This window comes from Peromyscus leucopus, chromosome 8b (genome assembly GCF_004664715.2).
Source record: "Peromyscus leucopus breed LL Stock chromosome 8b, UCI_PerLeu_2.1, whole genome shotgun sequence".
Lineage (NCBI taxonomy): Eukaryota > Metazoa > Chordata > Mammalia > Rodentia > Cricetidae > Peromyscus > Peromyscus leucopus.
In genome coordinates this window covers 102439519-102465568 of record NC_051086.1, presented here as the reverse complement: position 1 = coordinate 102465568, position 26050 = coordinate 102439519, and the positions used below count along the sequence as shown (strand labels likewise).

At 53.4% G+C, this 26050-nt stretch overlaps 2 protein-coding genes across 3 annotated transcripts in view; one reads left to right on the top strand and one right to left on the bottom strand.

The window, feature by feature from the left end:
• Positions 1-1371, top strand: part of Dnah17 (dynein axonemal heavy chain 17) — a 117950-nt gene extending 116579 nt beyond the window's left edge. The window contains 1 exon segment of the mRNA XM_028892549.2: positions 949-1371. Coding sequence (XP_028748382.1) covers positions 949-1196 — 248 coding nt within the window. The 3' untranslated portion in view covers positions 1197-1371.
• The window catches only part of Pgs1 (phosphatidylglycerophosphate synthase 1), a 38144-nt gene continuing 12624 nt past the window's right edge, over positions 531-26050 (bottom strand). The window contains exons 3-10 of one of the 2 annotated variants that reach the window (XM_028892550.2): positions 23616-23693; positions 22187-22286; positions 21361-21550; positions 20626-20804; positions 18040-18561; positions 7623-7771; positions 3908-4033; positions 531-1041 (exon numbers count right to left, since the gene is read on the bottom strand). In XM_028892550.2, the coding sequence (XP_028748383.1) occupies positions 3914-4033; positions 7623-7771; positions 18040-18561; positions 20626-20804; positions 21361-21550; positions 22187-22286; positions 23616-23693 (1338 nt within the window). In that variant the 3' untranslated portion in view covers positions 531-1041; positions 3908-3913. Of the gene's footprint in view, positions 1042-3907; positions 4034-7622; positions 7772-18039; positions 18562-20625; positions 20805-21360; positions 21551-22186; positions 22287-23615; positions 23694-26050 lie in introns of those variants that run through there. The other variant, XR_003736864.2, reaches the window with a different exon arrangement.

Below are 26050 nucleotides of genomic sequence, written 5' to 3'. Positions count from 1 at the left end.
CTGAGCACAGTATGCATGCCTACAGTTCCAGCACCTGTGAGGCCAAGGCAAGAGGATTGCTGGGATTCCACAGGCCGTAGGAAGATCCCATCTCAAAAGACAAACCTCATCCCAGGCAGCTTGGGCTCTACCCGAGACAGGAGCATTTGTATGCGGGCAGGTGAAACAGTTTAGACGTGATGAGGCATGCAGCCTCCAAACTGAAGCAGGAGCTTTGTTGAGTCAGGGGCTCCAGGGCACATGGGCTGACCCTCAGCCAGCACTCCTGAGGCTCCCCCAAGCCAAGGCTTCAAGGAGGAAGGCCAGGCTGCCCACCAATCCAGGAGAGCAGGAGGGCAGACAGGTAGAGGTGGCATTAGAATCCACTTGTAAGCCAGGCAAGAAAGCTGTGTCCTCAGACCCACTCCAGCCAATCCACCTGTGCTGTGTCAGGAGCAGGCCAGCTGAGGCTCACACACCCATTCTCCATGTTTACTGCGGAATGCCACACAGGACACACGAACACAACTGGACAGGAGAGACGACAGCAGTCTGGCTAAGGGCAGATAGTGTTTATATAGGCATATGTATGTATATATATATAACTTATTCCCTATGTACAGAGGGTAGACATTCATTACACAGGTGGATCAGGAAGGGACGGTGCTGGACTCTTCAGCTGTAGTCAGTTTGCTGCTGCTGCTGCTGCTGCTGACGTTCAGAAGGCTGAGATGAGGCTCTGAGGAGATGCGGCTTCAGAGCCGTTACAGCATGCAGAGTCGCCTCCAAGTCCTCAGTTCACACCCTGTGTTTGGCACTGTCAGCCCTGGCACCTGGCCTGAACTCTTCAGGGCTCCCACTTCACTGGCCTCTCTCTGCTAGTGCCTCCCTCATTCACGGTCAGCACTCCAGACAGGGGGCTCAGCCTCCTGTACCATACCCAGACTGTCAGCTACACTGTCCCCACAGGAGCTCGCTGGGACACCCAGACCGGCGTCATTGCTGAAGCACGGCTGAAGGACCTCACACCAGTCATGCCTGTCATCTTCATCAAGGCCATTCCTGTGGACCGAATGGAGACCAAGAACATCTATGAGTGCCCAGTGTACAAGACGCGCATCCGAGGGCCCACCTATGTCTGGACCTTTAACCTGAAGACCAAAGAGAAGGCGGCCAAGTGGATCCTGGCAGCAGTGGCCCTGCTCCTGCAGGTGTAGTTAGTTGCTCCTGCAGCCCGACCCTGGGGTTCCAATCGGAAACCCAGCCTCCCAACTGTCGCTTTACAGGAACCAACAGCAATTTTCCTGACTTCTTACCAACTCCAGTGCACCTGGACCATGCAGAGGGCAGAGGTGGGTGGGAGCACAGATTAAAACAATTGCAATCACGGTACCAGTCTGACTGTACTCAGTGCCTGATGTCACCCAGGGCCTGGCCCAGCAGTGAAGCCTGATTCCCAGCAGCTCAGAGAAAACACCCTGGGAACCAGACCCTGAATCCTGACTTCCAGGAGGAGTGAGCTTATCTCGGCAGGGGCAGCTGGGGTTAGGGTGCGGCCGGATACTGCACACAAAGCCCCACAGCCGGGGCCAGGTGCGCCCTCCACACCAAGCTCTCAAGAAAGGGAGCGCCTGAAGTAATCATCTCAACAATGTCTTCTTCCCTAAGCTGTCCCAGCACAACATGCAAACCGTGACACAGGTGCCACCATGCCGTAGGCGCCCGTCCTTCCCCACTGAAGGGACCACACAGGACACAGCGAGAGCAGGAGCAGCGGTCCAGGGTAGCACCCCCACACACCCCACGGTTTTTGTCTATTCTGCCCCCTTCACCCTCAGTCCACATTTCTTGCAGGTGAGTGTGCACACGGCCCTGGGACTGCTCCGCTAACTGTGCAGTGGCTATGTGGGCTATTCAATGGTTTTATTTCACCTAATACCCCCCTTGTTAGCCAAACAGCCAGCAGGCCCGTTCATACAGTAAGCCCCTGCCCCGGGTGATGGTGGGCAGAGGTGACACTGGCTGAGGCCCCTCTGACTGGCTGGTTGGGAGTCTGTCTGCATCAGTACCGTTAGCAGAAAAAACGAAGCCTAGGCCTCAGAGACTGGTAGTGTGATGCTGGACATGCAGCCCAGTGGTCAGACTACAAGCAGGTGGCAGGGTGATGGAGACAAGAGGGTGACGGAAACAGCCAGCCAAGCCTGTAACTCCAGTCTAGGGGCTCCCTGGGGAGCGAGGCACTGCTCAGGGTTTCTAAGGCTTCAAAGCTGCAAAGAAACGCAGACCTCGCAGGAACTGCCCACCCCAGCTTGTCTGACCTTCTGTGAACACTGCCCTGATGCCTGAGCCCCAAATGGGGACAGGGGAGCTTCAGGCCAGGCCTAGTTACTGGGCAACTGCTTCTGCTGGCCAGAAGGGGTCACTGCAGCCCCACAGGATGGCACAGGCAGCAGGACTCCAGGCAACCTGTTCCAATCCTGTCATAACCACAAATGGGTTTTTCCAATTTTGCCTCTGGAGCCTGAAATAAAACAGTAATTCTCCACATGTACAAACTGTCTCCATACCTCCCAAAGGCCAAGTTCCCTGAAGGGATCTGGAACAAAGTCCTGGCATCAGAATTAGGGAGCCTAGATCTGCAGAAGGAGAACCTAACTAGGATTTCCTAAAGGCCTGAGCAGGGCAGAGGAGGGTGCTCAGCCCCACGCCGCACACTGCCAGCAGAAGATGTGGGAATGCAAGTGCTGTGGAAGGCAGCCTCTCCCGATGGTTTCTCTGACTTGTGTCAGTCAGCTGTCGCCCAGGGCAGCACCGCTCTTATTAGCAACGAAAAGCAACAGTCCTGTGGAAGGCTAGGTGTTTCTGATTCTGGAGCCCGACCTAGGACAGGCAGTCAGCCACGGCCATTAGATCTCGAGAGGCAGCCATCACTGCTGAGGGGCTCCTCTACGGGCTGCTGGGCCTGGATCCAAAGGCTGTTCTCTGCCCACAGCTGGACTGGCGTGGCGGCAGCAAATGAAGTGTCCAGGCTGCCTCCAGAGACGCTAGGGAGGAGTCGGGAGGGGAGCAGGCTAACACAAATGCACAGGGCATGTGCACTTGGACCTGCTATGAGGAGCCATACCAAATATGAACAGGCACATTTTTTATTATGCTGGAGACCTGAGCAGGTGTGGCGGCACCTGCCTTTAACCCTAGCACTCGAGGCAGAGGCTGGCGGATCTCCGTGAGTTCCAAGCCAGCCAGGGTTAGTGAGACTTTGTCTCAAAAAGTGAAAATGAAGGTGTGACAAAGGAGGAGCAGGAGAAGCGAAGATCCAGAGACCCGTGGGTCACGGTGGCCAGCTCTGTAGAGGTCTGTCTGCACGGCACGGGAGCTCAAGAAAGGCCACCATGTTCTCCACCAGACAGACGCACCACATTCTCCCAGTGCTCAGGCTCCTGGGCAGGCAGAGTCTATCCCACGGCCAACAAGAACATCACGACTGCCTCTCAGATATCCCACTAACCTGCTACGTGTCAGGGGACAGGCTGTCATGTCACCGTGTCCCCTCCCACCCCAGCGCACTCCAGAACAGCTCCTCCCCCACTGGGCACTGTCTGCTGCAGGGCCACGCTCAGCAGAGAACAGGGAAGGAAAGAACCCCCTCTGCCCCTTGCCCCAAAGCCTCTCTGGACCCCTGGGCAGGAGCAGCAGAAGGGAACAGAGGCTGCTGGCCTACCCCAGGTGGCCCTAGCCAAGGCAGCGGCGGCAGCAGCACCTAAGGGGAGGGAGAAACAGCCAAGTCAGCACCTGCTTTAAAACCACCGTCCACGGCCGTCAACACTGCTCTGTGGCAAACGAAGGAAGCAGGGAGAGCCGAGGCCACAGGGTCCCCTCAAGAGCTCCAGCCATGGCCACACCGGCCTGCTGAGTTCCCGGCACCTGCCTGTTCTCAGAAGAAGTTCTTGATCAGCGGAGTCACCATCTTCACCCACAGCTTCACCTGCCGGTCTGGCTGATCAAAGGTGGCAGAGGAGACCACGCCCGATCGCACGTAGAGCTGCTCTTGTTCCTAAGGAAGAGAGGGGCAGTCAGGCATAGGTGTGGGGTCAGCCTGCAAAGACTCCTCAGAGCACCACCTGGTGCAACAGTGACGCCCACGAGGCGGGTCAGAGATGCCACCACACCGCTTCCTGAGGACTTGGGCCAAGGGGCCCCATCACGACACACTGTGGATTTAGCTGAAGACTCAGAGCTGGTGGGAAAACGATTTTAGATGTTTACCCCTCACAAAATAGATTAGTATAAGTTAAAGTAATAAACTGGTCTGGGCGGATTCCAATTAGAGGTAGTATCAGTCCAGCATGGGCACAGACCCTGAGTTCCATCCCCACCACAGAGACTGGTGTCTCTTAAACAAACCGCAGGTTACACACTGTGCTGTCAGCACCGGCCAGTGCTGCTGCTGGAGTGACACTCACCGAGCTTATCCCAGACAGCATCTCTGCATTCCACCGCACACTAAGATCTAGAGACGCATGCACAGTGGGGAAAGGCTGGAAACCACCTAAACATCTAGCATTCGCTTGTGAATTAACCCAGATGACAAAGCGATGTCAGACTAACGTCACAGAGGAAAGTGACAGAAAACTAGACACGAGATAGACAGCACACACCTGGTCCCTCAGAATCCACAACCACTACAGAACCAAAACCTGCAGATTCTCAAGTCCCTCAGTCAAATGGTGGTGTGTACATCCTCATGTAGATCTGCTTTTATCTTTTCTTACGGTGCTGGCAACTAGGCCTAGAGCCTGATCTCCAGGCCTGTCTCAACTCGGGGTTCTTTAAAGCATCTAATACAGTTGTAATTATAAGATGTAATATATCAATGCCGTGTATGATGTTACATCTCACTCTTCAGGAACACAAGACAAAGTCTGAGCATGTCCAGGTAGGAGGGCAATTCTCCCTACGTATTCCCACCACAGTGGTTGCTCCTTGGACTTGGTACATACAGGGAAGGAAGGCTGAGAGTCGGGCCTCCCCACAGGCTCCCAGATCAAAGACAGAATGATCCAAATGAGTCAGATGAAGACAGCGTCTTTTGTTGCAAACCAGGTTTAAGCTTTCACCTCAAACCAAGTTCTAAAACACACATGCGGCTGACAGACAGCTGCTGGTAAGGGCACTGCCGCCACGCTGACTACCTATGTAGTAGGAGAGAACGAACTCCTTCAAGTTGTGCTCTGACCTTCACATTACGCATGTGCTCACATAACGCATGTGCACAAATACACAGAACGGGTGCCGTCAATCATATTAGGTTGTGGGTCGCCTACAAATGCTGTCCTCTTCTGCCTCATGTCCCTGCACCCACACTGAGGGTCAGCACAGGAGCCCTGACTGACAGTGCCTGCAGGGCCAATGCCATCCACAGGAAGGAACATACTCCTCAGCAGTTCCTCCAACCAACAGAGAAGGAGAAGATGCCTCAGCCAAAACCCTGCACAAGTGTCTAAGGCTTTGCCCACACAGAGGTGGAGACCTGGGGCCTGCCTTCACCTCTCCTGCACCTCCCCACACTTGTGACCTTCATCACAAAGGCAGCACCCCGAGGCCATTGTCCACACCAAACTTTCACACTGTGTGCCCACAGCTGGCTTTCCCATCATGATAGTTCCATGTCATGAACATCAGCCTAAGGTTCTATGGGCTGGGCCTGCAGAGGAGCCAGCTCTGGTCTAGGGGAGGAGGACGGCCTTGCAGAAGTCTCCACAGACCCAGCTCCAGGTCTGCTCTTTAGTAAACACCCAAGATCTCAATTAAATTACCAGAAGTGCTCCAGTGTCCTCACAGACGCCACAACAGGGATGGAGAAGGAAGTCAGCTGGCAGAGGTCACTGCACTGTGCAAGGAGTCTTTCTTAGGTCACAAGTGGAAAGCTGTGTTCTCTGAACAAAACCAGGAAGCTTTCAGTTTTTATTGTTGAGGGAGGGACTCAGAGTTCTGATAAAAATATCTTCCATTCTCAAGACAGGCCCTTCCCTGGGTCCCAGGAGAACTCCAGCAGGCCTTCTGAGTGCAGGGACCACAGACTGCAGCACTAGAAGCTGGGGGCTGGGCATGTGCAGCACCACATGGGGCAATCAGACACTGAAGGGTCGGGAGGCCAGCTGCAGGCCTTAAAGCATACCGAAGCAAATGGAACCATCTAGAAATACATTTCTACACTTCACAGACCTGAATCAATACGCATGTGCTGCCACCTTCCCACCATCAAAAGCCCCTGGGAGGCAGGTTTGGGAAGAAAATATCCCAAGTATGTCATTTGAGAAATCAGCTCAGACCACAACCAGCCAGGCCTTTCTCAAGATCCAGGATGTGGGTTTAGCTCCCCATCCACATCAGGAAGTGGGGTCTTGTCAGCACTAGAGAGCAGAGCACAGGCCTAGGCACTTGCCCCCTGAACTCTCCCAGACCTCGTCCTCGCCTGGGTAGAGGCATGCGTGCACAGCTCGCTCTGCACCAGTGACAACAGTCCAGGAGACCCCACGGTCCAGAGCCAGACTCTTCTCTTCCCCACAGTCTGGCTCCAAGGCCAGCAGTTGCCCTGTTATGGGAAGTCCTCAGCTTGAGAGCTTCCTCAGTCATTTGCCATAAGCCTTTCTTCAGAAGGAAATCTGCTAGCACACCCGTCACCCCACTGGCCACAGGGCATGGCTGTTGTCACTTCCTCTTGCCCAGTCACAAAGCCCTTACTGGCACCTGGCTCTCGGTGACAAGATTCCCAGACACAGGAGCAAGTCCAAAGAACAAAGCCATGGCCACTTCCTCCCCCATCAGCAAGGGCTTTGAGAGTTCTGTAGCAGTGACTCCCCAACACTGGCGTCTAAAAGTCAGGATGGCTCAGCACATAAGGAGGTGGCCCCACAAGCCTGAGACCTGAGTTCAATCTTGAAACCCACAGCAGGAAAACTCACTTCAATAAATTGACCTCTAACCTTCACACGGGTATCATGGCACATGTGCATCACACTACACACATCCCACACACATACAATAACATACAGTTAAAAAATCATCAAAATAAAAGCCAGTGGGTGCTGTTCCTGAGGTCTGGCTGGGAGCAAGGGTCCTGCATCCCAAGACCCCAAAGGAAATCTGATCCAACCCACACAGGGGTTCCTGCAAAGGCCACAAGTTTCCAAGACACAGGGCTCTGAAGTCAGAGCCTACTGCAGGAGAATTCACAGGAGAGCATGCATGAATTCTGAGCTTTCTGTTGTCTGCTGCACAGGGAGGGCTAAAGCCATGGCCGCCAACCCATGAGATTCACCCCTGCTTTTAGAAAAGGCTGGACCCCATCTACAATACCCATGTCCCAGTGAGGAGATGGTGGTCTCTTCCAGCATGGAAAGAGGGAAAGGCCTGGGGTGGGGTACAAGCCTATCCTGCCTGGCCTTCCAAGGTTCCTCTTAGACTCGAGGGACCCAGGGTGTGTCTGTCTGTCTGTCTCTGTCTGTCTGTCTGTCTGTGTCTCTCTCTCTCCTCTCTCCTCACTGTCTAAACTGACAAAGGCAGAAGATGCCTGTGAGGTCAACAATGACATGACACCAGCTGCACCCCATGTACCCAAGAACCCCACCACTTCAACAAACCTGATGGAGCTGCTGCTGCAGGGCTCGGCTCTCCGTCACGATGGCAATCTGGGCTTCTAGGTCCCGGTGAACTGACCTGTACCCAAAATTAGGAGAGCCAATCAGCGTGAGGCAGGGCAGGCTGCTCCCTGCCAGGTACAGCCAGAGGCCTGCAGGAAAAGGAAACGTGCAGACAGGAAGTGAGCTCAGCATCTGCCAGGTCTTCGCCACACACTGTCTCAACCTAGGAGGAAAGCAGCCAACAAGGGCGAGCATCAGGGAGCTGGCTGAATCAGGCTCCCCCTCCTGCCGACTACCGCTAGGGTGCTCCAGACTGCCGAGTGTAAGGCCGTTCTGCTCTCTGCTACATCTGCTGTGGCTCATGTCCCGAGCCGGGAGCTGGCTCCTTCAAGGCCACATTGGGGTCTTTCCTGACACCCCTGCCCTAACTGCTCCCTGGGCCCCTCTCGAGAGAGACCACTAGCCCCAGCTCTTCCAATTGCCTGCTGCTGGCAAAGTGCAGCTCAAAGTCCCCGAGGGCCAGAGCCCGCCATCCCTCCCGGGAGCCCCGAATAACCAGGCAGATAGGCTCTGCCCTACAAACCACCAGAGGGGCATCACCTGGAGTGCAGAAGCACTGGGTAGGACCAGGCCTGCCTGTCTACACACTGCCCACCTTTTCTACCTCCAGACACCAGGAGCTCATCCACCTCTCTAGTCATCATCTGGAGCACAGATAAGCACTGCTGCAAGTAGGGGCCACAGGGCACTGTGCCACCAAGGCTGCCTTGTCACACCTCACATGGGACACTCCTGTAATGAAGGCCATGGGTTCTAGCAGAATCTTTTTTTTTTTTTTAAAGATTTATTTATTTATTATGTATACAGAAGAGGGCACCAGATCTCATTACAGATGGTTGTGAGCCACCATGTGGTTGCTGGGACTTGAACTCAGGACCTCTGGAGGAGCAGTCGGTGTTCTTAACCTCTGAGCCATCTCTCCAGCCCCCAAGGGTTCTAGCAGAATCTTAAGCACCACTAGGTATGCCCATGGCAGGTCCCATTCTGCGCCCTTTTCCATGCTCTCAAGGTCCAAGGCTTCACAGCCCAGCCACCGAGAACTAGTCCTGAGTCCTCCCCAGGCCTAGCCTGGCCTCTACCCTTCCCCTTACTAGCCCAAGAAAACCTATCTGGGCAAACCCAGTCAGCTCTAGGGAGACCAAGCACTCCCAGATCTGCCACAGCTCGTCCATCAACAGGAGCCTCGGAGTGGCCCACAGGCATGCACGAACATCACAGACCCCTGGCCGGCATGTAACACACAGAGCTACACCAAAAGACAGTTCCCTACTGTTCACGCAGAGCAGAGTTCCAAGAACCCCTTGGGCAGGAGCTGACAAAGGCTGCCGCTTACTCCTGTGACTGGTGCCCTGCCCTAAAAGGCCACATCAAAGCCACCTGCCTGCAGTAGGCCTCTCCTTAGGCAGGAAAGTCAAGAGGTCAGAGAGACAGGTGTCCCTCCCCACTTCCATGCTGGCAGCTCTGTCCACATGACTCACCCTACCCAGGGATCCAGGCCATGCCTGCTCTTCCACACCTCTGGCTTTTCAGGTACTTAAGCCTCTCTCTGTCCCCACCTCAGCTTCCCCCAGAACATGGAGCTGGCAGAAAGAAACCTCAGGACAGGAGCCCCAGCAGCCTCAGAAGACTGAGCCCCTTCCCACTTGCCACTGTGGGGGCCGTCGCCACTGCTCCCACACGGTGTCTGCTTGGGACCAACCACCCTCCTGATGCTGCTCAAAGACGAGAGGGCCAGCCCCAGCCTGGGCCAGGCTGACTCCCATCTACAAAGAGTAAGATTCTCCTCTAGCACCCACTCCCTGAGCACCAAGCCCTGAGACACTATGACCCTGTGGGGAGGGTCTACTGCTGCCCTCTCCATAGCCTCCTCGAAGACCTTTGGGGCCTTCTGTCCCCAAGTCCCAGCTCCTAGGCAGACCTTCAGGGCCTTCTGTCCCCAAGTCCCAGCTCCTAGGCAGACCTTCGGGGTCTACTTACTGTCCCCAAGTCCCAGCTCCTAGGCAGACCTTCAGAAATGTCTCTCTAGAGACATTTCTAACTTACTGTCAGGCCCTAGCTCCTCACTCCCGAGCCTGACCTTCGGTCCTAAGGTCTCCACCTTTCCAGGAACCAGCAAGAAGGACTATAGTCTGGGAAGGAAAAGGTGTCTAGGGCGGGGACTAGGGCAGGGCTATTCCTAGACAAGAGAAATTATGTAGCACTGAGTACCAGAGACAGCTAGGGACAGGAGGCCACTGAGGTCACTACCAGGCCCGGCACTCACCACAAAACATGCACCTAGCATAAACACAGTGACCTGGACTCAGAGCCCAGAGACCCTTTTGGCCTGAGGCCTGAAAATACCCTACCTAGCGCTATGGGCTTGTTCCTGTCCAAATGAAAATGAAGTGGGGTGGAGGGGGTGGAGGGGGGCACTCGGCTGGTAGAGTGCTGGCCCAGTGTGCAGAAGAAGTCCTGTGTTTGATCTCAGCATACAGTGGGAGTCCAGGAGGTAGAGGCAGAAGGATCAGAACATCAAGGTCATCCTGGCTACAATATCACGTTTTTTCTCTGTAAGATTATCACTCTATGTGTGAGAGACACTGTGGGGTGGGGGGAGGTTCGGCACACACACCAACTTAGTGGAGTCTGTTCTCTTTCACCTCATGTGGTTCTGGGGACGGAACTCACGTCGTCAAGCTTGCGTGGCAGCCACCTCTGCCTCCTGAGTCACCTTGCCAGAGCCTACAGATCAAGTTTAGGGCTAGCCTGAGGTACAAAAGACCTTGTCTCAAAAACAAGTTGATAAGCAGCAGGGCATGGTAGCACATATCTGTAACCCCAGCACTCAGAAAGATGATTTCATGTCTGAGACGAGACCATTTTGAGTCTACAGATTCAAGTTCCAGGCTAGCCAAGGTTAGACCTATAATCCCAGCCCTTGGAAAATGGGGACAATAGGAACAGATGTTTAAGGTCAGATTCCCTCGGCTACATCAAGAGTTCAAGGCTAGCCTAGGCTGCATATGACAATGTCACACACACACACACACACACACACACACACACACACACACACCCTTTGTTGAGCCCACAGAGAGACAGATGAAGCACTGCTGAGAGATACTGCCCATGTTATGGACAGTGGTTGGTCACTGGGGCTGAGTCCCAGGGAAGCCTGGGGTGGAATATTTGTACACTGAATGAGGATGTGCTCCTGTGATTGGTGTAATAAAAAGCTGAACAGCCAATAGCTAGGGAGGAGAGATAGGGTGGGACTTCCGGGCAGAGAAGGAGGAGATAATCAAGGCACATGGGAGATGCCAATGAAACAAATGGGACATCTGGGACAGAGGAAAGGTAACTGAGCCATGTGATAGAACACAGATTAACAGAAAGGTTAATTAAGTTATAAGAGCTAGTTAGAAAAAAGGCCTAAGCTAAGGTCAAGCTTTCATAATCAATAATAAGCCTCGCCTGGGAGTGGTAGCACATGCCTTTAATCCCAGTACTGGGGAGGCAGAGGCAGGCAGATCTCTGTGAGTTCGAGGCCAGCCTGGTCTACAGAGTGAGTTCCAGGACAGCCAGTGCTGTTACACAGAGAAACCCTGCCTCGAAAAACCAAAAGAAGAAAAAAGAAAATAATAATAATTATTATTATTTATTATTTGTGAATTGGTGGCCCAAAGGAAAGCCTGTGAGGCCAGCATGCCAGGAGTCTCCACTTTTAGACTCCAAGTCAAGAGCTTCACCCACTGGCTGGTGCCCTGGGGAGCCATCTTCCTCTCTTGGTTGGAGCCCAGCTGTGCCCACTGGCTCCCTCCAGATGCAGGGGAGGCTCTGCAGGCAGGAGGAGGAAGCACACTTCCAGCACAGGGCTATAAACTGGTCATCAAACCCCAACTCCTCACCCCAGAGCTTGACCTTTGTGCCCAACGTCTGCACAATTCCAGGAACCAGCAGCTTGGGGAAGGAAAAGTGCTTTGGGGGTGAACTGGGGTAGGGCGAGGGCACTCTGCAGCCCTGAGTACCAGCGAGAGCAGGGGACAGGGAGACCTCTGCAGCCAGTCCTGCCTGGAACGGACTCAGTACCAAGTACCCTGCTGTCTCCTGACTCTGAACGCTTCAGAAAGAAGCCACCTTCCTGGGAGTGGCGGCTCACTCCTACAATCCTAGTATGAGAGGCTAAGGAAGGATTCTTAGGAATTCAAGGCCAGTCTAGGCTACAGAATAAGATCCAGTTTCAAAAACAAGATGAGGCCACATATCTGTCCTTTTCCAGGCACCCAACAGAGGCTCCAGCACATTCAAACAGGCCCTGGTCACCCTCTGCCCTGGCACAGACTGTGTCCAGCCAGGCAAGCGGAGGCCTGGCGACTTCACTGTCCCATCTGCCCTGGGCAGGCATGATGTGCCCTACATTCAGGCCTCTGTAGAGAGAGGCCTCCCTGAACTAGACCCCCTACCAGCATGGATCCCTTCTGCTTAGGGCTCTTGCTTGCCACAATCTGCACAGGACCATCTGCTAGACATGTGCTTCCTGTGAGACAGAAGTCTCAGGAGAACAGGAACCACCAACCCAGTGAGCATGCCCAGTGCTTTCCATGATCCATGCAAGGTACACGGATGCCAGATTAATATCAGAGTGGTGACTGCCTCCCAACTAAGTAGATTAGATCATATTGTTTTTTTTTTTTTTTTTAAGCAAGAGTTTAGGCTGAGAAATGGCTCAGAGGTGAAGAGCACTGGCTGCTCTTCTAGAGGACCTGGGTTTGGATCCCAGCACCCACATAGTGCCTCACAACTGTAATTCCAGTTCTAAAGGATGCAACATGCTCTTCTGACCTCTAGGGGCACAGGGCACATATACATACATGCAGGCAAGACACCCACACATGTAAGATAAAATAAATAAACCTAAAGAAAATCAGGAGCTCTGCATATGCAGGCCGGAGTCTTCTCTGAGAACTTCTCCAGAAAGATGAACTTCCTCCCACAGCCCCAGTGTTCTTCAAGACCCTTCAGAGTCTCAGACCCCTGCAGAAACCAGGAGATAGAAGACATCACAGCCCTGCTCCTCCACAGGGGAGTGCCAGTCAATTCTGGTGTCAGAGGGATTAAGAAATTCCCGAGACCTCAGGGCTGAAGTCTACTGCTTGTGATGGCCATGTCCACCACTGCCCCCATTACTCTTAAGCACATCTGCCGGGTCCAGGTGACAGCCATGCCACATGGAGCCCAGGTAAACAAGGTGAGGCTGCCAGGCTGCCTCATCAGCTCACCTTCGGGCAAGATGCCAACCAGCCTGTCGGGAAGACAATAAAAATAATGGCATCCCGTCAGTCATTAACAGATTCCATCTGCGTAGCCAAAAGTCTCTTAATCCAAAGGGTTTTGTGTGAGCACACAAAGGGTTTTGTGAATCTAGAATGCTTTGTCCAAGAGAAATCAAGTCAGTATGCTGTCCTTCCTGACCCCCCCCACTGAGCCCATGGCCCTGGCAAACAGATGGGCAAGAGTAGCTTAGTACACAGTAGTGAGCAAGGGTGTGATCCCTGCTGACAGGGCTCGGCTCTCAGGACAGAGCAGGGACAAGGCTGACACGTGTCTTGCTCAGGACAAAAAATCAAAATGATGGCCTGAACATCACAGGCTGCACCATGGGGCAGAACTGAGACACAGATGCATCACACTCGCACATGTGAAATGCTAACACTGCCCCTCGGGCGCCACGGCAAGCATGCTGGAACTCAGCGGACTCCACTGGACTAACACCTGGGTCCTAAGCCCACTCCCCACACTCCACCAGGACCGGTGGACCCAGTGATCCCGCAGCACCTGCTCACACAAATCTGTTGAGCATCCGAGAAGCAGTCAGACTCTAGCCCAGCCCCTAGAACCCTTCCCCCTACACCTACAGGCCGAGCCAGAGACTGGCAAACCAGCAGTCACAGCACAGCTAGGAGCCTAGCTGTGCCCACCGCCTGCTCCCGGGGACTCTCTCCAGCCAAGGACAGAGCTGCCCTTCACAGCTAGAGGTACAGCAACAAGCCTGCACACAGACAACTTAGGACGGCCCACCTACGAGTTCACAAGTGTTTTTAGCTTCCTGGTGGTGAGAAAGCAAGATTCATTCAGAAGAAACCACACTCCAGCTGGGGCGGGGAGGCGCTGCAGTCTGAGGATGGCCCTGGTGCGTCTGAACTCTACCCCAAGCCTCTCACCTTTACACTGTGAGCAGGGACCCTTCGCTCCTGGTGGCAGTACACCACAGCATTCTGTGTGGCTAAGCTAGGACCGCTGTGAGCCAAGACCCCTACCTACATGCAGGTGACAAGGCCGAAGAGTATGCATCAGGGGATCCCAGGCATCCCCTACCTACCCTGACCAGTCACCCACTCTGCTCAGAGGGAGCCCTCACTGGCTGTGGGCTCTGGTCACTTAACACACACTTGCTGTGCCCAGACGACATCGTGCCATCACCGCACTCTACAGGAGCTCCTGTAGAAGGAACTGAGCTCTAGGGACCACTTCCAAAAACTTCCGCATAAGAACTCAACAGATAAGCCACACTGCAAAAGAAGTCCCCAAGGCAAACACTGACACCGTGGGCCATCCCTGTGGGTTAAGACAGCAGCAAAGCCTGTAAGTGACATGAGTTCGACCAATTGCTTCAGCAGCCAACTTCCATGCAATCGACTCCCCAGCAGGCATTCGAGCAGCAGCGAGTAATCCAATCCTGCTGGTCTGTCCATCCCGGGCTGGCCTCCATCCCTACCTCTGCCCCCACTGTCAGGGCCACAAGGCTGCACCCAGCTCCCCAGCAAACACTACAGAGCAACCCAGTCGTCTGAATCGCCGCAAGGAGACCCACAGCACAACTGGTGTGGTCGTGTGCCAAGGCAGCTTCCCAAGGAAAGGAACCAAACCATCTTTCCTGCTAAGCCACCTCACAGGGCCACCAGCAAGTTCAAAAGGTCCTCCTGGCACGCTATGCCTGGTCCCTGGGGAAAGCTATGCTGTTAAGTTGTATCTCTTGAGGTACATGGATCCAGACAGACCTAGAATGCAGTGTCCTGGCTTCTCAGGCATTCTTCCTCTGAGGCTTTTTGGGAGCAGGAATAGTTGAGACCAGCCCAAGCCTGTCCTGTAGGAGCTTGGGCAAGAGAACCCTGATATCAACTACATAGTAATGCGCAGGAGTTCCAGGAGCCCAAAATAGACACAAACAGGCCCATGTCCTGTATCCAACACAGGTCCTGCAGGACACGGTCCACTGCACCAACCATCAAAAACCAACAACCACCCTATGGACTCCCTATTCATCCCATACTGATACTAAAGCTGTCTGCAGCTGTGCCAGAAAAGCGCCGTGACGTCCAAAGTTCAAGGTCATCCTCAGTTACATAAGCAAGTAGCTCAGGCCACCTAAGCCCCTATTTCAGAACAAACTGCAAGCACCGTCTCCCCCACCCAGCTGCACCAGCTCACCCTCCTTTCAACAATTCCAGGATCCAGATATGAGGCCCTCCCTGCCCCCCTCACACCCCCACACACACTGATGCAGCATTCAGAGATGGCAGGGCCCCACCCACATCGGGGCAGGCAAGAGGGAGGGAGAGAGGGAGGGAAGGAGCAGAGGGCAAGAGCACAGAGTCCGGGAAAAGGCGAGGCGAGATGCACAGGAAAAGCCAGTTGGGTGTAACTGGGGAGTCACCACACACAAGAAAGTTCATCAGTGAGGCTTCAGGGGAACACGGCAACAGAGACCAGAGTCTCTCCAGCGGTAAGGCTGGGCTAGGGCCCGAGGCACAGTGGACCTGGAGGAGCATGCTGTCTGGCCTGCCTCGCTGTGCAGGACCTGTAAATTACCATGCTTCTCCAAAGCTCTGGCTTCACCCAGCTGCTCAGTTCTTCCCTCTGTGTCTCCATCCAGAGGCCCTGTTTTCCTGCCCAGAAGGAACTGGGCCAACCTGAAAAGACTTTGCACACACCCCCTCTGGCCAGCTCTACCTGCCCAGACAGCCGAGACCGCAAGCTTCACTCGGCCCACACGTTGGGCTGAAATAACAACGGGGCAGGAGCTTACCACACACACACACGACACTGCCTGCCTGGGCAGGACTGAGGACTTCCACGCACAAGCAGGGCCCGCTGGACAGGCCAACCGCTTCCCCAGTCTTTGGGGTACTATGTCCTATGTAAGGCTGAGGTGGAGTTCAGACAGGTAGAGTATTTGATGCACACACAAGGCACAGGAACTCATCCCAGCATCACAGAACACAAACAAAATAAAACAAAGAACGGCGAGATGGGCCAGTGGGTAAAGATGCTTGCCACCAAGCCTAAAAGCCTAATTTTGATTGATGGAATTCACTTGATAGAAGGAGAGACCTCATTCCCACAGTTACCTTCTAACCTTTATAAACAGGCCATGGCATGTGCACACTCCACCAACACACACACACACACACATACACACACACACACACACACACACACACACACACGAGGGTTTTTTTGTTTCTTCTTTTTGTTTTTTGACACAGGGTTTCTCTAGGTAGCCCTATGCTGTGGGATGTCTTCCTGTACGCTGTGAATATATGCTGTTCCCACTGGTTAGAAAGCTGTTTTAGCCTATGGCAATAAAGCTTACAGCCAGGAAATCCAAGTAGAGATACAGAGAGAAGGGTGGACTCAGGCAAACACCAGCCACCGCCCAAGGAGCAACAAGATGCCAGCAGACCAGTAACACCACAGCTACATGGCAACTTATAGATTAATAGAAATGGGTTGTTATAAAAGCTAGCTAACAAGAAGTTTGAGCCATAGCCTATCCAGTCAGTAATTAATATAAGTCTCTATGTGTTTCCTTGGGTCTGAGCAGTTGCAGGACCAGGCCAGACACAAGAAAACTTCCGACTACACTCTGTAGACTAGGCTAGCCTCATGCTGTGATTAAAGGTGTGCACAACCACTACATGGCTCAAATAAATGTTTTTAAAAAATAACTAAAATAACAATACAGATAACTGGATTCAGCTCTAGGACAGCAAGGAACTTCATTATTTCTTAAAATATATCCCCACTAGCCAGGCAGGGTAGTGCATGCCTTTAATTCCAATACTCAGGAGGCAGAGGCAGGCAGATCTCTGATTTCCAGGATTGTCTGGTCTACACAGAGAGTTGCAGACCAGCCAAGGGTACATAGTGACCCTATCTCAGATAAGTAACAACAAAAACAAAAAAGTATCCGCACTGAAAATGCTGGATTCAGAGAGTGAAAAAGTTCCATCTGAGGAGTCAAAGATGGCCTCAAATTTCAAGAGCCCAGATATGTGCTCAGAGGCCAGACACAGCAGCCCTCCGTACTACCTGGAGAAGCCACAAGAAGCCAGCACTCCAAGATACTGTCCACACCTCTGGCACCAGACAAAGGACAGGCACTGGGGTAAGGTGACTCTTCAGGCAGTGTCATCCTGAAGCCGCCGCCGCCGCCCTTAGCAATAGGCCACAAGGCAAACTGTTGTCAGGTACAAGGTTTTCAATGTTTCATCTACCCATCAGAGAGGTACCCCCAAGAACCTGCTTCACCCGGGCTGTTCTCTTTGGATCACAGCAAGTACCCACTGCAGACTATAACCATCTCTGCCACAGGGCTATGTTGGATGGTCCAGGGCACTGGCTGGGTGCCCAGCAAAGCTCAGCGATGGATACCTGCCTAGCATGGACAAGGCCTGGGCCTCAGCTCCAGAACCACAAAGAAGAGACCAAAGGCTACATGACTTCCGCCCCGTCAGGACTACACACTGAGCATGTGCTTCCAGCTTCTGAGTGTGGGGAGAGAGCAGGGCCTGGCAAACAGGGACAGAATCCATCACAAGGAGGCACAGACAGGAGACCGGGCTATTCCCAGGACAAATCAGCAATGTGCATTGAGTCCTCTGTGCAGCGGGCAGGTGTAAGCCCAAAAGGCAGAGAAGATGGAAGCAAGTCTTCCATGTTTCCTGGTGTTCCTCTCAGCAGACGGAACATGCGCCTCAACAGTCACCAAAGGACTAAGGACTGAAGTAGGTCAGCCGCAGAAGTGAAAGCCTGGGGTTGGTCCCCAGAACCAGGGGAAAAATGGAATATTCACCGAGTAGTTTCCATTTCTAAAGTTTTGTTCACATAAAGGGGAAGTATTCTGTAAAACTAAATCCCCAAAATGGGACAGAATCACCCCTCCAGGACATGGGACAGGCAGGAAGTACCTGCAAGGGCTGCTGTAAAGATAACACAGTGCAGGACTCTCTCCCACATGTATTCACAAACCCCAGATCTGTGTGGAACATCCCAAACCCCATGGGGGTGGGGGGGCTGGCCAGCCCCCACCTACCTTTGGCATGAAAGGTCCATCCCCTGCGCCAGTATTCCTGAAGCTGGACCCGATCCTGCTGCCCCAGACTACACACTTCACTGTAGAACTGCCGCTCGATGTGCACATAGGCAGCAGGGATGGCGCCGGCCACACCCTTGGCCCCAAAGAAGCCATTCACCTCTGGTGAGGCCAGGAGGATCTGATACTCGGCCCGAGTACCTAATACCAGGTCCATGTAGGCCTGGGTCAGGTTGAAGTAGCCAGTGGTGAGGAAGACCTTAGCTCCCCGCTCAGCTTCCGTCAACAGGGTCTCAGTGACTATCTCATCGATCTGAATCTCAAAGGGCTTCATCTGGATCAGTGGGTAAATCCAGGTGTCAGGTGCTGGTCTCCGGTCACCAGCAGCCGCAGCCTCTTCCTGACTCAGCAGAGAGTCACTGTGGAAGGTCTGTGCGTGCAGCATCTGTTGTCGGGTCCTGGCTGAGTGGATCACGTCCATGACCCGTTTGTTAGCTGCTCTGCAGTACGCAGCCCGGTCACCTACAGAAGACATACGAAGAGGAAAAAGAGCAATGGAGAGCCAGGTAGTGGTACACACCTACAGTCCCAGCACCTGGGTGGTAGAGGCAGGAGCATCAGGAGCTATGGTCATCCTCAGCTACATAGTGAGTCCAAGGCCAGCATGAGCTACATTAGACCACTTAAAAACCATCAAGACTCTGCTGGCTCGAGGCACACACCATGTGACAGCTAAGTGCAAATGCACAAGCTTTTACTGGCAGAACACAGACTAAGCTCAAGGAGCAAAGGAGGCAGCAGCCTGCCAGGGCCCTGCCCACAGGACCCATGCAATGAGACGTGGTAGGGCACGACACAGGTAATCCCAGCTACAAAAACTCAAAAACAGGGAAAGGAATGTGGGGTGGCAAACACCAGGTTTGGGTACCTTGAGGACAGAGCTGGGGCTAGGTAGTTCTGGGAAGGCCGCTGAGCTGCACCTCTGTGTGGCTGTCTGGTTCGCACGCTTTGTGCTTCATTAGAAAGATCATTGAAATAAAAGACCTGTGTCCGGGACAGGTGTGGTAGCACCTGACTACAATGCTGGCACATGGGAGAAAAAGGTCAAGGCCAACCTGAGCTACACGAGACCCTGTCTCAAAGGAAAGAAAGAGAGTGAAGATGAGTTAAGAAAAAAGATGTGTTCACATCAAGAACAAAGAAACCACACAGCAAATACACGCAGCACAGAACGCACAGAGCAGGAAAGCACGGCCACCATAAACAGAAGCCCTGAGGGCAGGCTGGGCTCTGCAAAACCACCTTCCCCATATGGACAGGACACAATGACACACACTCTTCAGACACACTGCAGGGAAAGACACAACTTCAGGTGCTGTCACTGGACGAGAAGAGTCTGAGAACTGACTGTGCCTGAAGTCTGGGGAGAGCAAACCAACGCTGCAGGTCAGGAAGACAACCAGTCCACAGACAGGCCAGAAGCAGCAGGTCAGCATCAGACTCAGGAGACTGAAGTCTTTGGCAAGGCTGGAGAAAAGCAGCACCACGTGGAGCTATGCTGGGTCACCTACAGTCTGCACTGAGAACAGAGGCAGACACTTGGGTGCCTCAGGACTAGACTAGGAACAGAAAAGAAACCAACTGTACAGAAATCCATCCTGCCAGAGGGAGCAGCAGCCAGACACTGAGCAAAATGTCCCTGTCCCTGTCCTAAACATGACACATCTCAGCTATCCCTAACACAGCCATCCATTCCCACTAGCTGTGCCTAGCCTGGCACAGCACACCAGGACCTGAGCATTTCCTCAAAGCCCAGAGAGTACACGTTTTAGGCTTGAGGACCAAAAGGCAAACCTAGGGATACACAGAGGGAAAGAAATTTTCCACAAAATGTTTAACTAATGCCCTTCAATGCACAGTGGTAACAACTAAACAATCCCTAGGGCAGACAGGGCCATCAACAGACCACAGCCTGGCTGGGCAGTCACAGCTCCCCGGCACTGGGCAGAGCTGTCATCAGGAAAACCACATGACATGACAGCTTTTCTCCTCCAAGGGCCAGGTTTTACCCCTTCCCCAAGTTGTCCCTAAGCCGTGGAGTCTGCTGCACACTCAGCAGCAGCCCTTTAAGGAGAAGCCATAGCCACAGGAATCACAGGAATGCAAGTGCTCAGAAATGCAGCGCAAGGGCTTGCCTGCAGCAGAGCTCAGCTCTCCCATTTCACTTTCCAGGCAGGAGGCCACAGAACTCGATGGGGCTGCTATGATAGGAGATTTGGGGGGGAAGAGGCCCAAATGGGCCTCCCAAGGGGGAGGGTGATCACGAGGCAGGCTGCTTCCTGTAAGATCAAGGCAATCTCCTGGCCCACCCGACCAAGGTAGAGGACCCAACCCAAACTCCTACCTTCCCAGGCTGGCTCTTGCTTACAGGGCATGAGCATGCGAAAACCAGTAAATCACATTCTCTGGCTTAGAAACAAGTGCTGAAAGCCCTGACACCCCGTTTCCTGCACCTGGGCAAGGAGCACAAAGACGTTCCTCCACCATCAGTCCACAGGAGTCAGCAGATGCTGCAGGCTGCCCTACCTTTGTAAGGGTGCACCATCCCATCCACGACGTCCACCGTGTCATCCCCCTGCAGCTGAAGGGACACATCCCCCACTGCATCCACCAGCTCTGTGAAGAAGTCTGCAATCTCAGCACAGTCTTGTAAGAACACATAGCGGTCCTGGCGGTTGGTGAAGTAGGAGTCACTCAAGTTTGCACTAGAGAGGGGAAGAATCGGATGAGGAAGCAGCCAGGAGGATGTGTGGCCCAGTGACCCAGGCCTCAGGTACATAGGTGAGCAATGACAATCCCGTGGTGTGATGACACCAGAGCAGCCTTGTGTCGACACTGGGAGGACAGAGACGGCACCCACCAAAGGAGCCAACCCGGGCGAGAACAGGTACTGTAGCCCACAGCTGTCAGTGACCTCACAGCCCACAGACCTGGACTTCCATCGTGCTCAGTCTGTGTTTCCTGGGCTCTGTCTGGCAGTTATGTGTCCTCTCTGGTCTGTTTTCCTCACATGAAGTGAGGAGCAGAGTGAGCGCATCACTGAGAGCAACAGTGATCTGGTGCAGAGGCTCAGCATGGCCGCCAATGCTAACACAACACAAATGGTGGCTGGTCTTCCAATCAACCTTCCACACAGGAGGGGCTACTAAAGAGAGGAGCGCCATCTACAACCTGCACAGCACCCTCTCTAAGGAGTTAGGGGCAGACTGGCCTCGTGCCTTGAACTGGACTCCCAGCTAGAGAACACAACAGAGCGCTCACCCACTCAAGATGATGTTGTTGTCAAAGAGGTACACCTTGATGTGCTGGAGTCCGATGGTCTCGTTGAAGCGCTCGGGGATAAGGAGTCGGAGGAGTCCTCGGAGATTTGGTGTGTGGAAGAGGGAGACACGCACGTGCTCTGGAAACCTCTGCAGGAGAGGGAGCAGCATGGTGCGCGAGTTCTTCCTACCTGTGTGTGAGCGGCAGAGGAAACACCTATAACTTTCCCCACCAGGAAAGACAGATGCCCTGACTGCCAGACAGACCAACTCCCTGGGAGCCTCACTTTACCTGGGGTGGTGTAACAAGCCACATCAAATGGTGCTGCTTCTGACCATACCACACCATGCTCTAGGGCAGGACTGGCCCTCAGCCACACTGGCTCCCCATCGTGGGGAGCCACTCCATTCAGTGACCTGACCTTTCACCCCAGTTCCAGAAGAAAACATACCAGCCTGAGCCAGACACGACATTAACTCAGATCTAGTCCATTTCCTACAGCAGTCACTTAAAAACTTTGGCCTGCATCTCAGAGAAGGAAGGAGACTGCCTTCCAAGAAGCAGGTGTCCTGGGAACTTAGCCTCAACCCTCAGGGACCCACATACACAGCCTTAAAATAAAGCAAGGCCAAAGGAAGCAGGGAGGAGACAGACCCCAAGTAGCCATGGACTCGGGAAAGCTCCTTTTCTGCCCTGACTGTTCCAAGCTGGGCTACATCCAGCAACCTGCTGCAGAGGAATCGTGACTGGGCCCAGCAGGCAGCCCTGCGCAGGTCTGGCAGAGGGCAACTCCTCAAACCAATGAGAGGAAGTGCGGGACACCTACCTCTTGAGCCCCGGGTGAAGTCCAGGAGGATGGAAACCTTGAGGTCGGAAGGAAACTTCGATTGCAGTGATTTCTCCAGAGAACTTTCCAGACAATCCACCTATAAGGAAAGAATCAAAGGGACATGTGTGAGACCAAAGGGCTGTGTCTGCCCCTGAGAAATGAATCCACTCACCACACTATCAGGAAACACGGAACTACTCTACATGAGCTATCAGCCACTGCCAAGCGCCCTCTCCAGCCTGGGCCCCAAGAAGGAGGTTGAATGCAGGGCTGAGGTACACTGTGCTTGACAACCTGGAACTCTCACATCTCCATAAACATTCTCCTCCAGACACAACACCGGTGCCCTACCCAATGGGGGGTACTAGCTGAGTTTCCACTGAATGATGAATAGATCCAAGATGTAACCTGCCCCCTGCCTTCACCTGTGGTTTGGACATTACCTCCCTCTCCCATGAGAAGAGATGAGCTTCCCAAGTTTGCCGTCGACAAGAGGACTGGAAAATGGAGGGAGGCCTCTGCTCCAAGTCAAGATGTGGGAGTATTCAGGCTGGCCTACCATCCCCCTGGCTCCACATACCAATGCCTGCATCATGTCCCAACTCCAAACCACCAGTTCCTAACTACAATAAATCCAGAAAGAACATACACCACAGACAACACACCTTCCACCCCACCAAGACAAAAGTGCCCACTGACAGGACAAAGAAGCTGCATTCACAGGCTCCAGCTCAACCCAGACGCTGCCTGCCATGGGCAACTCTAGAGATAGCATCTCTGGACTCATTAGGGAGCTTAGGCTCCTCCCAGCCCTGTCTTCCTTACTGAAAATCACAGCTGTGGCACACCAGAAAACCCAGGTAGAACAAGACTGACTAAGCCCTGACAGCCACTGCCAGCCTTGGTACACCCAGCAGCCAGCCAGCCGGCCCTAACTGCACTTGGGCTCATCTGCCTAGGACACAGTCAGAAAAGGTTTTCTGAAAAGGTCCTCGGAGTAAATATTTTAGGTTTTTGAGCCAGAGATGGTCTCTGCCAGGAAGACTCAGCTGTGTGGCTGTCACAGGAAAGGAGGAGTGTGCCATACCCCACTACAGCTGTACTGACAAGTGAATGTCATGCACCCTACATGACTCACATTCTTTGGTTTTCTTCCAATCTCTTAGAAATCAGTTGCCATTCTTTAGGCCACACAAAAGCAGGCCACAGACCTGATATAGCCTCTGGGTTATGGTCAGGTAGAGCAGCCCAGAGAGCCCTGTAAGGGTTGGGAACCTGTTGGCCAGCACATGATTGAGTCTCCCATACCATCTTCATGCACTAATGAGACACCTACATGTAGAGGCCAGAGAGGCAGCTGGAGTCAACTGTGACACTGTGAAGCTGGCTCCACCTGCTGCTGGGACCACCTGCCCCTAGGCCTTACCAGTTCCTGCTCCAAGGGTCCTGTCCCCAAGTAGAGGGATGCCATCACAACTCGCCTCTTGGCTATTTTTATCTGTCCCTGGAAGAGGAGAAACAATTCTACATTACAATCATTCATCGTTTTCATATTCTAAGGTGCATGGCTCTACATCCTCACCATTAATACTCCAAGCAGCCCAGTACAGACACAGCAACTTCCCAAAGGAGGACCCACAACTCTAATTCAAATACTCAGTCTGCAAAGCAAGGCAGTCTAATGGGACAACAACATGCAACACAGCCACTAACGGGTGAAGGATATCATGCGTGTGTGCGTGCGTGTGTGTGCGTGTGCGTGCGTATGCATGTGTGTGTATTATGTATTTATATATGCATATCTGTGTGAGTGCTGGTCACACATAAGTGTGTAGACATGCATATGGGAACAGAATCATCTTGGGTTGTTCCACCAAATGTTTTGTTTATATTTGAGACAGGGCGTCACTAGCCTGGAACCCACCAAGCAGGCTGGCTGGCCAGCAAGTCCAAGAAGTCCACCCAGCTCTGGACCCCAGCCCTGGGATTAAGAGTGCACACCACCTCACCCAGCCTTTTCCCATAGTGCTGGGTATGGAACTCAAGACCTTCATGACTGTGAGGCAAACACTTTACCAACTGAGCACATTTTCCAAGCCCAGGATGAAGGAATCTGTGTGTCCTGATGAGAACTCACCCCCACAGTGTGCTGCTAAAACAGAATACACACAACCTCACCGACAAACCCCACAGGCACACAGCTGCACTCATGTGCATGCATGTAATCCAGGTCCAAAGGAGCAGAGACTCCTTCCAATCTCTCTGAGAAGCAGGAGCGGCAGGAAGGGGAGTATGCATGCAGCTGCACTTGCCATCACCTCAAGTCTAGCTGTCTGTAATCACGCGTGGGTACACACATGCACGGGCACACATGAAAAGACAACACATTCCAAGTTGTCTCCACAGCCAGTGTCCCCTCCCTAGGCCCTGCTCCAGCCCAGGAGAATAAAGAACCCCATCTCCAAAGCCCTAGGCAACCCCGCCCCAGAGATGTTAGCAAGCACACAAAGCACCAGACTGCACACCTGTCACACCTGTCCTCCCAGCTCTGGGGAGACGAGACAGGAAGATCAGGAGTTCCTATGAGTTAGGGGCCAGCTGGGGCGACATGAGACTGTCTCCAAAAACTACAAAGCTCAACTCTAGAGGACACAGGAGAGTGGAATTAGGAGGAGGGAGCCACAAGGCACAGCACATGCCTGTGACTTAAGAAGGGATATCACCCAGCTAGTGTTGTCCACTCAGGAAGTTGGGAATATCGACTAGACAGATGCATGAACACACCCCTGGGAAATGCTTAGGCACAAGGAAAAAACAAACAACATCCTCAGGCTGCTACTTCCTTTGTTTTGTTATCTATTACAATCAAGGTTGTAGAGAAAAAAACAACAGTCAGTCCAGCCCCAACCACCAAAGTGTGTACATGGCTGCTCACTACAGGACCCCAGACAACCCCTGCATAAGGAAGGCAGAGGACCAGAGGGTCAACGTCTGTCACACAGGTCAGGGATGAGAGTCAAGCAGCCTGTAGGCCCCCGTCTGCCCTCCTGTCCAGGACAAGGTACAAAGGCCTTGCCTCTTCTCAACTCACATCCAGGACCCCCGCTGCCTGCTGGACTCTTCAGCTTCCCCGACGTGGGCAGGGCCAAGGCTCCTGACCAGAAGAGTCTGTCAGTCAGGCAGCATCTGGAATAACCTGTTTCTTCAAGTCAGAGGGAGGACAGGAACAGGAGCACACTGCAGGTTCATCCTCATGAACAATGAGGAAGAAGAGAAGAAGGGTGTGAGGCGAGGAAAGGGGCCCCCACTGGCATTGGCCCACACATAGGAATGAACCCAGATCGCCCCCTGCCCGTGGGCACACACACAAAGAATGAGCCAGCCAGAAACGTAGCTAAGTGTGGCTCAGCACGAGCAGAGAGTGAGGGAGAGACGGCAGGCTTCCTGCAGATGAGCGCTCACTTTCTCCAGACAGGAACCTGCACCTGTGTCCCCTGCTTTCTCCCAGCACCCTGTTGGCCACCAGCCTCAGCAGATCTCCATTCCAGAGCCATTGTTAATATGAATTCAGAGAGTTCACATAAAGATTAATTAGTGCTGAATTACTTCATTCCAATTAGCAGTCCAACCATGAACTAGACGTGTAATGTGAACCTGAGTACTGCGGAAAGCAAGCCCTGGGTACAAAGTGACACCACAGACCGATTCCCAGTGATCGGGGATGCCAGGACCCCAGGCCAGGGAGTACAAGCCTCCTAATGTGAAGTGCCTTGTCACCAAGCGGCCACTGCGCGTACACATCAGATCCACCTCAGATCCCCACAAGGCAAACACAGCTCCCATGATGCAGCTGCCAGGCAG